This window comes from Amyelois transitella, chromosome 10 (assembly GCF_032362555.1).
Source record: "Amyelois transitella isolate CPQ chromosome 10, ilAmyTran1.1, whole genome shotgun sequence".
In the NCBI taxonomy this organism is placed as follows: Eukaryota; Metazoa; Arthropoda; class Insecta; order Lepidoptera; family Pyralidae; genus Amyelois; species Amyelois transitella.
This window is the reverse complement of record NC_083513.1, coordinates 6,666,820-6,682,895: the sequence shown is the minus strand read 5'-3', so window position 1 is coordinate 6,682,895 and position 16,076 is coordinate 6,666,820. Positions and strand designations below refer to the sequence as shown.

At 33.4% G+C, this 16,076-nt stretch overlaps 1 protein-coding gene across 1 annotated transcript in view; it reads left to right on the top strand.

Moving 5' to 3' along the window:
• LOC106136360 (lachesin-like) overlaps positions 1–16,076 on the top strand; it is a 48,106-nt gene that overhangs the window by 29,447 nt on the left and 2,583 nt on the right. Inside the window, exons 5-8 of the mRNA XM_060946208.1 lie at positions 6,914–7,045; positions 8,192–8,320; positions 8,614–8,784; positions 9,142–9,456. Coding sequence (XP_060802191.1) covers positions 6,914–7,045; positions 8,192–8,320; positions 8,614–8,784; positions 9,142–9,456 — 747 coding nt within the window. The remainder of the gene's footprint in view (positions 1–6,913; positions 7,046–8,191; positions 8,321–8,613; positions 8,785–9,141; positions 9,457–16,076) is intronic.

Here is a 16,076-nt window from a genome sequence, read left to right as displayed (position 1 = left end):
CCCAGCTCCATATCAGCATGTTGGCGCATGGGCAAAGCTCGTTCACCTGATAAGCCACGTCCGATTTTCATTCGCTTTATTGACACTAACACTCGGAATGCTGTTTGGGCCGCAAAGAAGAACTTAAAGGGCAGTGGCTTGACCCTTTCGGAGTTTTTAACTGCTTCACGGCATGCTGTGTTTCTGGAGGCACGGAAGACCTTGGGAGTCAAGGGCTGCTGGACGAATAACGGCAAGATTGTAGTTGTGGACTCTAAAGGTGCTTATAGGAAATTAACGACGATGAGAGAATTAAATTCTATCCTGGAGGAAAGGGCCGCTGGTAATTTCAAAGTGACAGCGGGTACTGGCTCGGCTGACGTTACTACTGCAACATTCCCTGTGGCGCAGCGGGCTCAAGCTGGTGATTTTCCCGGTCGTTCACAGCCCAAGGAGGTCCGCAGCTGTAGAACCCAAAAGGCCACAAAAAAGTGACTTGGTTTCGTCAAAGTTAATAATATGATTTGATGTTCCTAATTCATGCGTTGTTTAAACTTTTGTGGGGTAGATAAATTTCGCATTATTATTTCTTTATTTTTCTGTTACACTTCTGTTTTGCTTGTTTATCACAATTAATTTTATTTTACTAGATCTACCTCACAAAACAAAGCGAACTATTTGCATTACCTACTACTTCCAAAACGACTCCGATCTGTCATTGCATGCGTCAATGTCATTGTCACTTGTCATGTCACTAGTTAAAATATTTTTTTTTTATTTTTTTTTAAGATTGCCCTGTCGTTGGCATATGCATAATTTTAAATAAGACTGTCATTTCTTTTTTGTATCGAATTTTACTGAATGTAGGTATATCCTGCAACTGTTTGTTTTTCTTTTTTTAATTATTCATTATTATTTTTTATTTTGATCAATCTGGAAGGTATCTGCAAGTTTGATATCTGTGTTTTACGTTTTAATTACGTTACAAACACACAGTGATTATAATATTATTTTATTTTATTTATTATACATACTTGTATAGCTCAATGTCGGATGTATTAGATGATAATTCGGACTTGGAATATTTTTCCTTTTCCTCTTCTTCTGGGAGTTTTTTAAGCGTAGAAGAGGATGACTTTAGCTCTTTGGAAAATAACCTTAATTATACCTTCTCGACCTTAGCTAAAAATTTCAATGTTGTGCACATTAATGCCCAAAGTATTCCTGAACACTATAACGCCCTTTTAGCTTCCTTTTGTTCTTCTCCTATTCATGCCATTCTAGTTTCCGAGAGTTTTCTTAAACCTTCACTTCCTTCTACTATGTTTCCTCTTCCTGGATTTAGGCTTATAAGAAATGATAGGACATACACTATTGTTAAAAATGGAGTGTCAAAAACGGTCAGATGTGGGGGTGTGGCAATTTACCTTCGCGGTGACATACCTTGTCAGATCATATCACAGTCTCCGTCTGTTTTTCAGACGCCGGAGCACCTCTTTCTTGAAATCTCTCTTAATTTTACAAAAATACTTTTGGGTGTTTATTACAGCCCTTCCCTACATATCAATTATTTCAACTCATTTGAGTCACTTCTTTCACTTTATCGTAATCAATATGATCATTTACTCATAATGGGAGATTTCAATACCTGTCTTCTCAAGAAAGACTCTCGCTCTGAATCTCTTTTGTACCTTCTTCGCTCGTTGGATTTACACACCCTTCCCCTTAATGCCACTCACTTCCCTCATAATGGTCAGCCTTCTCTCCTTGACCTAATTATAACCTCCTCCCCTAACATTGTTGCGAGGCATGGTCAATTCAATGCTCCTTGTTTTTCTGCCCATGATCTTATCTACGGTTCCTTTAAATTTCGCACTCGTAAACGTAAGCACAGGGTCATGTTGCTACGGAACTTCTCAGCCATTGATCATGACCTCCTAGCATCAGATGTTGCTGCAATTGACTGGGATGACCTTCTTTCTTCTCAGGACATGGATGCCAGGGTTTCTGCCTTCAATAAAGCCATCTTGGCTATATACGATAGGCATGCTCCCCTGCATCCGGTTCGGGTCAAGCATCATCCTGCTCCTTGGCTTTCTTCATATATTAAATCTTTGATGACAAGGAGAGATAGGGCTAAACTTAAATTGCGCCAATGTCCTTCGGAGCAAAACCGCGATATGTATGTTGATCTGCGCAATCGTTGCAATAAAAAGTGTCGTGAAGCCAAACGTAATTTTATCCATTCCAACATAAAGAACTGCCCTCCTAATAAACTTTGGAATTTCCTTAAGCGCCTGGGCGTGGGGAAGCAAAGGCTTGAGGGAGACTTATCATTTGATATAAATGTGTTGAATAAATTCTTCGGTAATCCTTCTTCAAACTACTCTTATATTGCGAAACAGGAAACTTTAACATCTCTTTCTCTCAAACCTCTTCCTGATATTCCTTCCTTCAACTTCTCTGATATTTCCTGTGAAGAAGTAGTTACTTATTTAAAATCTTTAAACACGAAGGCTGTAGGTAATGACGGCATATCAGTGGATATGATTAAACCAATAGCTGAACTGATTGCACCGGCCATTGCTAAAATTGTGAACAGTTCACTTTCTACAGGGGTTTTCCCTTCAGAGTGGAAATACAGCATTGTTATTCCTCTTCCTAAAAAACCTAATCCGGTATCTCCTTCTCAGCTCCGTCCGATTTCAATTCTTCCATTCCTTTCCAAAATTCCTGAGCTTCATGTTCTTCAGCAAGTCACATCCTACCTTTTCCAACATAATTTACTAAGTCCCTATCAATCAGGTTTTCGTAAAGGACATAGCACAACGACGGCCTTGGTGAAAATAACGGATGATATTCGTGCTAATATTGATAACAAAGAACTTACGGTTCTTGTTCTCCTGGATTTCACTAATGCTTTCAACACGATCGACTTCGATATTCTGCTTGCTGTTATGCGATCTCTTAATTTCTCTTCAGTTCCTCTTTCGTGGTTTCATTCATATCTTTCAGGTCGCCGTCAATCTGTTAAAGTCGACAATGTTAGTTCTGATTGGTGTGATGTAAGCTCCGGTGTTCCGCAAGGCGGTATCCTTTCTCCTATTCTATTCTCCATATATATTGATGGCATTACTAAAAATCTCTCTTCTTCTTTTCATCTCTACGCTGATGACCTCCAAATTTATTCCGCAGCACCCCTTCAAAATCTCAATTCTGCAATACACAAAATCAATTCTGACCTAACCAAGATTGCTGAGTGGTCTCGAAATTTTGGACTAATGGTGAATGCTGCTAAATCTCAGGCTATTATAATTGGTAGTTCATATTATATTTCCAGATTTGATTGCACATTGGTACCCAAGTTAATGCTCAACAATGATGTTATTCCTTTCTCCTCTTCTGTGACTAATTTGGGTATCATTGTTGATCAATGTTTGTCTTGGGGTCCCCAAACAAATGAGATTAGTAGGAAATTATATGTAAGTCTGCACTCGCTGAGACGTCTCCAGAATTTTCTTCCCACTAGTACTAAAGTTCTTCTGGCTCAATCTCTTTTATTGTCTCTCCTTGACTATGCAGACGTGGCATATTTAGATCTCAACGAGGGACTACTTGACAGGCTGGAAAGGTTGCAGAATCAGTGCATCAGATTTATCTTTGGATTACGCAAATTTGACCATGTTTCTGAGTTTCGTAACAAGCTTAATTGGCTTCCAATCAGACTTCGCCGCAACTGCCATGTCCTTTACCTTCTATTTAATGTCCTATATAATCCCCATTGTCCACCGTACTTATTCCAGAAGTTTAAGCTTCGTGTCCTTGATAATCGTTTCCGTGCTTGTAATATTCCTTTTTTGTCAATTCCTGCTTATTCCTCGCATTCCTATTCCAAATCTTTCTCCGTCCTCGCTGCTAGGTTGTGGAATAAACTGCCTGCGGTCGTAAGAACGGCTACTTCTCTTGACTCCTTTAAACTCCAAGTCAAAAAAATATTTTTCGATCGTGTAACGCATTGAGTTGTTATATGTATATGTATATTATGTATGTATTAGTATGTATATTGTTTTATTATTTAAGTATGTTTATATTTAATTATTTTTATTGTATTTTTATTTATTTTTTTTACCTTTTCTTTTTGTCATTGTACCTAGCTGCAGCTACTATCCCTTTACATAATATATTTCTTTGAAATACCTGGTTGACTGGAAGAAATCCCTCACAGGGATAAGTCCGCCCTTGTACGTCGTTATTTTTAATGTTTTTATGTATTACTTATAATTTGTTATGTACAATAAAGAATTTACAAACAAACAAACAAACAATAATGATCACCCACGCGTTGTTAAATACATATACGGTACAAGTAATTCATCATTATGATATGAAACTGTATACTTTCTTGAAGTGATGGATCACTTACCTACTGTGGAAAAAATACCAAAACATTGTATCACGTTTTAGGTCCCATCCAGTTAGATGACTAAATGAGGTTGTACTAAGGTTGCTATCCTCTTGCTTAAAAGAAGGATCGCAGTTTGTAATTATTTCCCTTAACTGGCTTTGAGAATGTGCGCGGGAAGAGTAGCAGCTGGCACTCATTATGCATTAGCTGAATGTGCTTATTGTAGTCGCCTTTTACGGCATCCACGGGAAAGACAACAGTGTTCTGAAGGCAGGAAAAGAAAAATAAATATAATCGGTTAACAGTTAAACTAATTGAAAAAGTAATTTAAGTGTGTTTACTACTAAGATTGTTGCGCGAGATTGAATCGGAAAACAATTAGTTCGCGAGCAATAATAACGAAATGGCTGGAGCCGGAGTAACAAGTTGGCAACATGTCGCCGCCCGACTTTATAACCCGTGAATAAAACACAATTTCATACAATGCCCGTATTTTGATATTATAAACGGTTAGGGATGTCGAAATATGTGAAAAGTTTAAATTTGTGGAATGTATTAATTTTCGTGGCCGAATAGTTGTTAAAATTTCTATAGATAAGTAAATAGATATAGGTGTTACAAAAAAATATAACAAAAATCAGGTTGAGAAACTAAATAAAAGGGTTAATGTTTAGTTTGAGTTCACTTCTTACCGTTATTAAATAATTGTTTGAAATGTCATATGGTTGTTTGGTGAAGGTTATTGCTTTCTAAGCACCCAAAGGTCCGTCCAGCAGGTTTTTCCAATAAGTATGATACGTGAGGACGTTGTGTGTTTTTCCATTGTTCAGTGGATTCTTTATGCTTTCGAATGTTGTGGTTGCAAAAAAATGCATATTACAACGCAATATTTTAAAATTATTCAGAATTATGTCAACCCTAGAAAAGCACAGTCACAGTATTTTATGTCCGCGCCCCAGATTTAACGCAGGGGGTCGTATGCTATAATAAAGTAATAAATTATTGCAATTTAAATTTCATTTGGCAGCTAAGTGGCTGATTGCTAGAGACATTGTTTTGATTAAATATTTTATTAATACTTTAGTTCATTTTAATGAGTAATCGGTGAGGAAAATGTATACCTAAGCATTTAATAATTAAAAGTATTAAAAACTTGAAACTATTTTTCTCCTTAATTTTATTTTGGTTCTTTGTCGGGGTTCCGCTCTCTCTTCTTCAAAGAGCGGTCCTTCTTCTTATTTTGGTTAAAAATAATACTTTAAGCGGTTTAAAACTGTTATGAGCAAGTGAATGGCAAATAACTATTTAGGTTTATAATTCACAATAAATCCATCCTATCGTCAAGAACTTTAGCTTTTTTTATATAATCATGTTCATTCAAAGCGTTTTATTATAATAATCCTGCGTTTATAAAACTACATATTTGATCTAACGTCGCCCGACGTAAAATCGTAGAGATAAAATTTCTTGCACTTATTAATATTATATTAATAAATTGTTATGATTTTATGTCAGAAAATATTTATAATCAGAAAAATACATACAGCATTTTTATTTTCATTTGCTGGAGTAAATCTATCCAGAAATAAATAAGTATGCTAATTTCTTTAATGCAGGAACAAACTTCAAAATTTGTGTGTTTTTTTTACTTACTATTAAGCTGATAGCAGTTGCTGTTTCATTTGGAAAGTGTTAATAATTTTCAGTGGATAAGAGCCGAGTTAACTTGAACGGACGTTTTAAAAATGTCGGCGCCAGGCGGCGCCTCGATGCTATTGCTGTGAGCTAAACAACGCGAACAATAAGGTTCTTTATTATTACAGAAGAATGGAATTTGAAATTAAAGCTATATCTGATCATTGTTCTTATCTATAATAAGTATAGGGAAGTCGTTGTTCTAAGTATATTAACAGCAATATTTGTTTTCGAAATATTGTGTTGTTGTTGTCCTGTTTTAACTGTTTCCGATGATTTGAGGGCAGTAGGCGTCTAAAGGAAAAGAGTTCTTAAAAAATAATGAGTTATAATTATCTAAGATGGGTAATTGTATGTCAGGCAGGTAGCAAAGCGTAAAAACTTCGTTAAATTTGCCGGACACGAAAAATTCGTCCCAATTCCTCTTTTTTAATGGATTTCGAGCATTGAATTAATTACTCGTTATTGCCACGATAAGATAATTTTTAAAGGGGTGAAATTATTTGATTGAATTGAATTATGTTGTTTTTGAATACCATGTATTTGTTATTGTGCCGTACGCTTCCTAGCAGCAAAAGATGTTTAGATAGATGTCGTTAAAGGCGACTAAAGGATAGTCTTTTAAAATTGGGATTCTTATTTTCGACGATGGGCTAGTAACCTGTCACCATTTATTAATATCCCATTTCTATAATTAAGCCAAATAGTTAAACGTAGTCTTCAAGACTGTTGGCTCTGTCTACCCCGAAAGGGATATAGACGTCGTCATGTGTATGCATGTATGTATGTTTATATGCATTTGTTAATTTCAATTAACGCTTTATGTTGTTACAGTGGTTGATAATTACGTCGGTTCGACGTTGTCTTTGAAGAATGTGCAGCGAACTGACATGGGGACATATCTATGCATTGCGGCTAATGGTATACCGCCCACCAAAAGTCGACGTTACGATGTCGCTGTCAAGTGTAAGTATATTTTATAGATAATTTTCATCCTTACCAATTAACGAATAACTAGGACATGACCAAAGAGTCAATCATTCCATTTGCGTTATATATTCATCTAAGTTTCTTTGTAATTTGCTCGTACGAAATTTTCAAGACCATTTCGTAAGAGGATCTTCTGCTAACCAACTATATGCCCGATTGGACCTTTGTTTGCTTGAGTAAATTTTGCAGCAATCTTTGACTTTTTTGAGATCTTTTCAGCTTCTTTTATAATTTATTAGCGACCCGCCCCGGCTTCGCACGCTTGCAAAATTCAGAAAAAAATATACATAAAAACTTTTCTCTTGAATCACTCTACCTGTTACAAAAAACCGCATCAAAATCCGTTGCGTAATTTTAAAGATTTAAGCATACAGACAAACAGACTAAAATAGCGACTTTGTTTTATACTATGTAGTGATTATACATTTCTATTGAATATCTTAATAAAGGAAAATTGATCTTTAACATCTTAATCAGGTAAAAAGATAACTTTTCCGTAGGACTGTGCAATCAATGAGAATGTAATGACATGAGATAAACATGAAAAGAATTGGAAATCAAGTACTTTATTCAGAAGTAAATTTTGTGAGGCATCAGGGAACAAAGTACCTATCTAACTTCAATCCTTAACTAAAGTTTTGTACGAAGCTTGTGTTAAGTTAATTGAATTGACTTAATTTATAGTTAACCTTTTTGCCCGGAATGTCTCGTAAAGTTGGGAAGTAATCAAACGGCTGAGGCGCAGATTGTGTACTTAAACGCATACATTGTTTATCGGATAGATTGCGGAGCTTTCAGATTTCTTATTTAATTAATACATAAGTAACACATTTTCCAAGTCTCCAATGCATTTTTAACTTTTGCGTCAACCGGGTGACGACAACGTACAATCAAAATTAGTATGCATAGAGAGCTATAATTTGACATACTTTGTTTCTTAGAAAGTGTAAAGAAGCAATAAGATAGAATATCACAAAATCTATCTCAAAGGATCGCGATTTTCCGTTCAATACAGCCGGAGACATGGGCGTGTTCTAGTTAATTATATATTAAAGTATACTTTTCAGCTTAGCAGTGGTCATATTGCAAAGGTTTTTTAAGAAATTTATTATTATTACACAGTTGAGCCAGTCGTGCGAGTGGATAGTCCAGTGGTGATGCGTGCAGCAGACATGCAAGTAACACTGCAATGCTACGTCGAAGCATCACCCAAGTCACTCAACACTTGGCAGCGAGGAAAATCACAAACAGGTAAGCAATAACTAAGTAACGCTAAATACGGGTAGGTACTGTTACTTAGGTACTTGTAGATATTTCATTAACATTGTTTAATGAAATATCTACAAGTAATTATAATTTTACAGAATACTAGATTTCGTGCAAGGTTTTATGGGTATAAATTCGGTAGATTTGCCGTGAAAGATGGACGAACAAATACATATTAATAATATTAAGTGTGGATGAATTATTCAAATTCAAATTTATTATATTGAAGCATTATCTTAATCAACCAATTAATAACTTTAATGTTTTTCTTTCTTTAGGCGGGAAGCTACTAAATAGTTCCAAGTACATCATATCTGAGCATTTTATGAACGAATATGCACTGCGTATGAACCTCACTATCAATCGCTTGAAGAAGAGTGACTTCGGAGAGTACACGTGTTCCGCCGGCAATGGATATGGACGAGCTGAGGGCACTGTCTTATTAAAAGGTAAATTTAATTTATAATTACATTAAATTGATTCTGATTCTCATAGTTACTACTAATATGTAGGTATTTGAAAAGATTTAAGATTCTTGTTTTTTAACAGTACCCTTATTGTGAACTAATAACGAGGTCTTAGAAATCAAACGAAATTGAATAATACATTTAAAGTTAAAATAATAAATATTTTATTTAAATTTTCGTTTGATAATTTAATTAAAAAAGTTGATTATATAAAAGTTTTTCTGACAAAAATATCTGTGAATAAAATTTTACCAAGTATATAGTTTTAAAATAAAATTAATAATGACATGTCGTTCTTTAATGTACCTACTCACCATACTATTTTCACATTCTCAACAGAAACGCCGCAGCGGACGACGACGACGACAACTACAACTACCACAACCACGACAACTACCACGACGCCGCGTCCGACGACGACTACAACCACCCGCCCACCAAAACGACATCCTAAAAAACAGCACGAACGCAACCAGAACACGCTCGATGCAGAACTCAGACAATATGAAATCAATAACGCCCTTAATTTTTACAACATAAATGCGTATGCGCCACCTAATAATACTCACAATGATTATGCGCAAAGAACCGAACGACAAAAAGTTCGTCCCACCACGCAACCACGACACTATGTCGTTTACAATAGCGCTTCAAGCAAAACCTCCATTCTTTTCTCACTCGTAAACTTAATAAAACTCATTGTATAAATTACTAGGTGAATATTTTTTTTATAATTAGCTGTATGTAGTGATAAAAACATGGCTGTTAAATTTTGTAAGGAAAATGTACGTATTTTGAGGTTGTTATCGTTGTGCCGGGAGCTGCGCTGCCAGCCTTAACCTGTAAATTGTGACAATAAACGGACGCTCGTGTAGGACTAGCAGTTTAGTTAAATTCTATAAAAGTCAGTAATACCATGTTTTTACATTATACATTTTTGAAATTATACGCTGTAGTTATGTATTAACGTATTTTCTAATGTCAAAATTTTTATTATACGAATAATTTCAACATTTTATAAATAAAAAGTATAGTTAATGACAGTATATATTTTATTTACTGTATTTTTGAGAGTGTGATATAATGTTACACCTATGTATTTGGATAATTATGCAAATGTTAGTCATAATTTTTATTTAAATGTAATAAACTTTATGATACGAATCTTTTTTGGAGTGGTTAACTGCCGTTAGTTTTAACCGACATGATGGTATTTATCCACTTGAAAAAACAAGTAAATGCATAAACTCAAGTTCAGTTAATACCAGAATTAAGAATAAATATGACTAAGAACAAGTTAAATATAACTACAGCCTTAACATATTATATCAACATCATCATATCAATGCTATATTATATACGTATAGTGACAATGTTTCGTTCCTTACGTACATGAATCATTTATAAAAATAAAATCCTTTTTTTACAAATTTACATAGTTGTTAAGTGGCCTTGATATAGTCACTCAAAACAAAAAGAAAATAACGTATGTGTTTGTTCATAAATATTTTTTTTAATTTGTATATTATATTATAAACGATATGGACATAATGTGTCTTTAAAGTATAAAATAAGTGTTTATATGACAATATTATTGTAAAATGACAATAGCCTGTAGTTGTAAGATTAATCTAGAGACCAATATTATTATCAGTATTAATAGAATATTCTGTTCTTTTCAATATTAATAGTTGCAATAAACTGTTAATTTGTGTGTATTATTATGCCAATGTGAAATTTTGTTTACTATATTTTCTTTTTTACATAAGGCTGATTTGGAATGCTCAATAATATTGTTCACAACGAAAATTAGTCTCCAAGTTGGACGATATTATTAATTTCTGTTAATTTTGTTTCTTTTTTGTAGTTAAATTACTTTTGAACCATTACCTAACTATAATTTCATGAATTTCAAATTTCCTTGAAAAGTATAAATAATGATCTTGATTACTTTGTACAGAATTTTATTCAAGTAATTCTAAATTATTCTAGAATATAAAATTTAATATTTGTAATAATAAATTTGTCTTCCGGATAGTATATTTAAAATAATGTATTCGGCTCATTCAAGTTTATACATTATGAGTTTTAAAGATATAACATGTAGTTTTTGGAGTTCCTTTTGGACTTCATAATAATTGTAGCATGTGTAAGTATGAAAAAGAATTTACAGTAGTGTTAGCGTTACAAGAAAAATAATGAATTTTGATAAGGACGTTCTATTGTAAAAAAAATATTATACCTATCTGTGCATGAAGGCTGGTGTATAAAAGAAACCGCTATTTGATAAGTTCAAATAATATGTTTCAGATAATGTGTTACAGATTTTTAAAAAATACTTGAAGGTTTCCACCAAGTGTTATTTTAGATTTAATTTTAAACGATCCTATTTACAACCAAACTATTGAAATGTTTTTTTGCTAATATGGCTGTTAAGAATAAGTTAATAAAATAAGTACGTAAACCTAGTTTCAATTATTTGTGAATGTAAATTTATTTTTAAAAGCAGGGAGTTTACGACGTACGGTGGGTTTAAGATACAATGCAATGTAATATTCATGCAATAAATATTATTACCGCATTCAAGAAGTTTATTCAATTTTTATTTTAAGATTCCATATCTCAGAATATTTTATGTTAAAATTAAACTGTAAAAAAAATACGTTTACGCGGTTTTTATCCATAACAAGTGAATTGTTTTAAGTTTCAGTATAAAAATGACAATAATAAAATATTGCACATTTAAGGATAATCATTATGATAATAAATTGTACATATTTGCATAACTAATGAATGCCAACTTTATCTTTTGGCTTGAATGCAACTCTGCGACCTATTTATCAATGTTACACTTAAGATGTTGATATCATTTTATGACATTTTAAAATAAAAATGTAATCAAAACATATGCGTTTTATTTTGAGCTTCTGTTTTGTCTGCCTTTGCATATAAATATATCATATACAATGAAACACATGTCACGACTTTTTTTTCTATTACCGGGTAAACAATAAAAAGACAATAAGATGTTTTAAAACCTAGCAACCTGTTTGTTTGGGATGTAGTATCGATAGAATCGATACTATTGCTGCTGACTTTGCAATTAACTATCGATAGGCCTATCTATATAATAGATGGTTTTCGAGGTCAACTATCGATATTTTGGCAACGCTACATGTGACTTGTATGTTCTTAACATCTCTTGTCTTTCTTTATATGATGCGCTGGGAGACGGCAATTGCTTTCGGTCAGCTGAATGCTGTATGAAAAACTGGTTTGTGATTTTTATCCTAGATGTTAGCACATACATATATACATATAAACACGTCTTTTTCCCTAACGGGATAGATAGGAACAAAACACTGAAAGCCGACGTTCAATGGTTAAATGATAGAATTGAGATTAAAATATAGTGAGTAGTAGTAGTTTGCTAGCCAATCGCCTACAGGAAGAATCCCAAGTCTATCAGCCTTTTTCTTAATCGTCGTTTACTACATCCATGAAAAAGATAAAGAATGGTATTGGTGGTATTCTGAAGTGTCGGGAACCACACGGCAAAAGGTACCCATGCTGTTTAAAAAAAATCGTATTTTCTTTCTAATAGTCTTTTGTGTGTGCGTCACACGCTCAATTATTCAGCGGATTTATTTGGAAGTAATTTTCGGTGAGCAGCTGGCGTTGCGGTATGAGAGATCTGATCAATATTCCGAAGTCGCTCCCAAGAACTGAAATATGTCCGTCTCTCACTCAATCCGACTGCAAGTCATTTGTTGGCAGAATGTATTATAAAACGCTGATATATTTCATGCCACCTAATTTATATTGCAGACTAGAACTGCTGCAGTTTCCGTTGCGGGTATATTTGTTACGTCTTATTAGCTTCGTTCATTCTGGTAAAAACTTTTTGAAAAATCTTTTCAAGTATTTTTCAGTAACATTGTATGTGTTAGTTTTATGGTAACGGGAAGTTAATATTCAATTTACAAACATACATAAATCACGTCTCTTTTCCGGAGGTTAAGGCAGAGACCACAATTAATTAATTTAAATAAATTTTCTTAATTATTCAATTTGAATATAATAAATATGCTTCTTTGAATAATTTTTGAATCATTAACGTACCTACATTGTACAAAGACACTTTCGCGATGTTATTACATTCCTCCAACAGAGGAAAAATGAGTTTTCATAGAATCAAACATTTGAAAGTACCTAGCAAATGAATAAACCAACGAATTGTAACAGAGCAAAAATATATTCCGAGTTCTATGTTTTATTTATTACCGAATACGCTAAACCTGCGTTCTTCCGTAATTTGTCAAACACCGCCTCACAATGTTTCGTGCGAAAAACGTTGAAGAAAAAAAACTCCAATATATCAATCAGGAGAATGTCTGTTTTTTTAAAAGCTTTAATTTTCTTTTTGGTTAAATTACTGGCTGCTTTCTTACTCATCAACAATTAGAACAATTTTGATAACGATTGGGAGTATCAAGGCGGAAGAATTCTTTAGAAGGAGGACGATTGGTCCCAAATATATTTATTGATGAATCTATGTTGTATTTATTTAATGTAAATACTATTACGCATCAACATTTCTAGCGCATTAACATTTCAACTTTATACCCTAACATCAGAAAACTGGGCTGAACTCGTAACTCCTTATCAAATTATAACCCCCTTTCCTTAAAATACTGCCTTAATAGTTTCTAAGACGCACCGCACCACACACATATGAAAATTTATGGTCTTCGGTATTAATTAAAGGTCGTAACTCGAGGGCAAAGTTTCTTAAACGATTAATTGTGCTGCTCAAATATTGCGGGTTAATTTTAAGTCAGTTAATCCTTTCTCCTGTTTATCGGATACTGTTTCCTTGATAGGATTATTTTTTCTATTTTTGTAGTGGTTAATAAATGAAAAAACAAGGCTTTTTTACTTAAACGCTGATTTAAATAATACTTGTTTTTCATCAAAACATTCGAATATGCGATGTATCTTTAAATTTATTATTTTTGGTAATAACTCTGCAAAAATATTTTAAACGTGTTTTGCAACTTTATTTTTTTAATTTCGTTATGGTCATGAGTTCTTAGCTTACTTTAAGAGAGATCTACATACATAGTACCTCTGTATTTGGTTGGATTTAAATCCCTATCACTATATCTGTCTAGATAACTTATAAAAAATACTTGTTCTTTTGTTCAAACATAATTTCAGACATAAAATAACAGTATTATCAAGTAGGCAGGCAAACCGCAGACATGATATATAAGGCACTTACCACACCTCGTAATATCGCCTTTTCTTGCAATATGAAAATTTATTGCAATGTGCGTGTATACGTTGAGGTGAATAACTCTGAAAAATGACTCGCGGTTAATAGCAATGGTGATATTTTAAATTCTCAATGTTACAAGATTTATATTCATAGAATACGTGTGGGATTTCTAAATCTTTTACAATAAAAATGTGTGTTGAACGCAGTCCTTCATAAAAGTTTATATCAACTTAGGCCGATTCTGTTGTGTGGTGATGATTACATAATAATCAATCAATAAAAAGCTATTAAAAAATAAATAACTATTATGTAATCGAGTACATCGAGTCAAGTCAGTCACGAGATTCGAAGGCCAAGTTTAGATGGAAAGGAGAAAGGGTTTATTCTCTTGTCTTTCATTTGAATTTCGAATAATTCTTAAGTCACCAAAACGAAATCAAATAATATGTATGTACGTAACGTCAGTAGTTTGGGTGTACTAATCAACTCGTGTGGGTAAGCTCAAGTATAACTTATTCATTTAAGCATTAAGTTGTGAACGAGCAGACTTCATAAGTTATTTCTTGATGAACTTTACATCGTGCAGGGAAATAGTTTCCCTTAATGCTGTTTTGATTATTTCATTACTTTTATTATAAAGTTTGAAGATTTCACAGAATAATTTTTTCATCAAATTGTGTTAGAATAAATTACTTGCCAATTTATTTTTAATCGCTTCGGTATCCAGGACTTAATTTTAAAATAAGCCCTACCAATTACGAGTGTAGTTAGAAAAGTGTGGTGTTACCTGCCATGTAAAATTATCTAAAACGTTAACTTGATGAAACGATATTTTTGGATAGTTTTTACGTAAACCTAGTAATGGCACAATGCTCTGAATGCTATCAGTGATCAGATGAGCATTCTACTATTTAGTAATATCGTAAGACCCTCGGTGAACACGGATCATTGTAATAGGATTCGAAACGTTCGGGATAAAATAATAGTACGTTATGTGCGCGTTTAATACCTATAGTAGGTATTCAAAACAGTAAATTGCACCGCGAAAGGTTAAAAGCTGATAAGCATTCATCTGTTTCTTCGTAATTGAATTGAAAAGTTTAATAACCTCTTTTTGCAGATTGTTTTCCTAAAAAAGGCACTTTTTGGAATATTTTACAAAATACCTTATCATTTTCTATCTACATATATCAACAAATCTCTCCTTCATACATAAAAATATAGAGAAAAGATTGGTATTTTTATTTGTAATCATTTATTTAAAACTACTGGTCTGATATTAATGAAATTTGACACAGCATTTGTATTCCTAGAGATTCGTTTTGTGGAAAGGCAGTATTATTTTTTAAATGGAACTAAAAGGACTTCCAGTAAAATTCATCAAATAATTCAAACACACATTTTCCCATAATCTTTATTGGAAAAAGTGTGTCTGAATTAATTTAATTATTTTAAGATTCCAATATTCCTTAATCTTAATTACATTTTGCAACACATTTGTTATTTCGAAATTCATCGTACGAGTTTTTCCTAAAACAACAACAAAGAGCTCACACATCAAGGTATTAGTGACAGTAAGAAAATACTGCAGGAAGCGTAATGTGTTTTTAATTAAATTTAAAACTTTATACGGCAAGTACACACGAGTGTGTCTGCCTGACACGGGACTGACAAAGAAACTCATTCCCTTCCAAGTTTACTTCCAGTAATTCAGTTCTGAACCTCTTGAGTGCGAAACTCGGGCTTTATGAGGCTAATTAAGTGTCTCATAACAAATGTCAATTAGTACGAGGCTTACTATGATGCGTTTTATTTCGGGAGAGCGCTGTAAAAGGGGGTTTAGTGCTAAAAGACGGCTGATATAGCGTGTATGTGGCTGGATTTCTAATAAGTACGGTTGGGGAAGCCGCTAGCATTTTTGTTGATTAGGCTCTGGGCTTACTTTGAGCGGTGGGCGGAGTTTGCTTTGTACGTACAATACTGAACATAATGA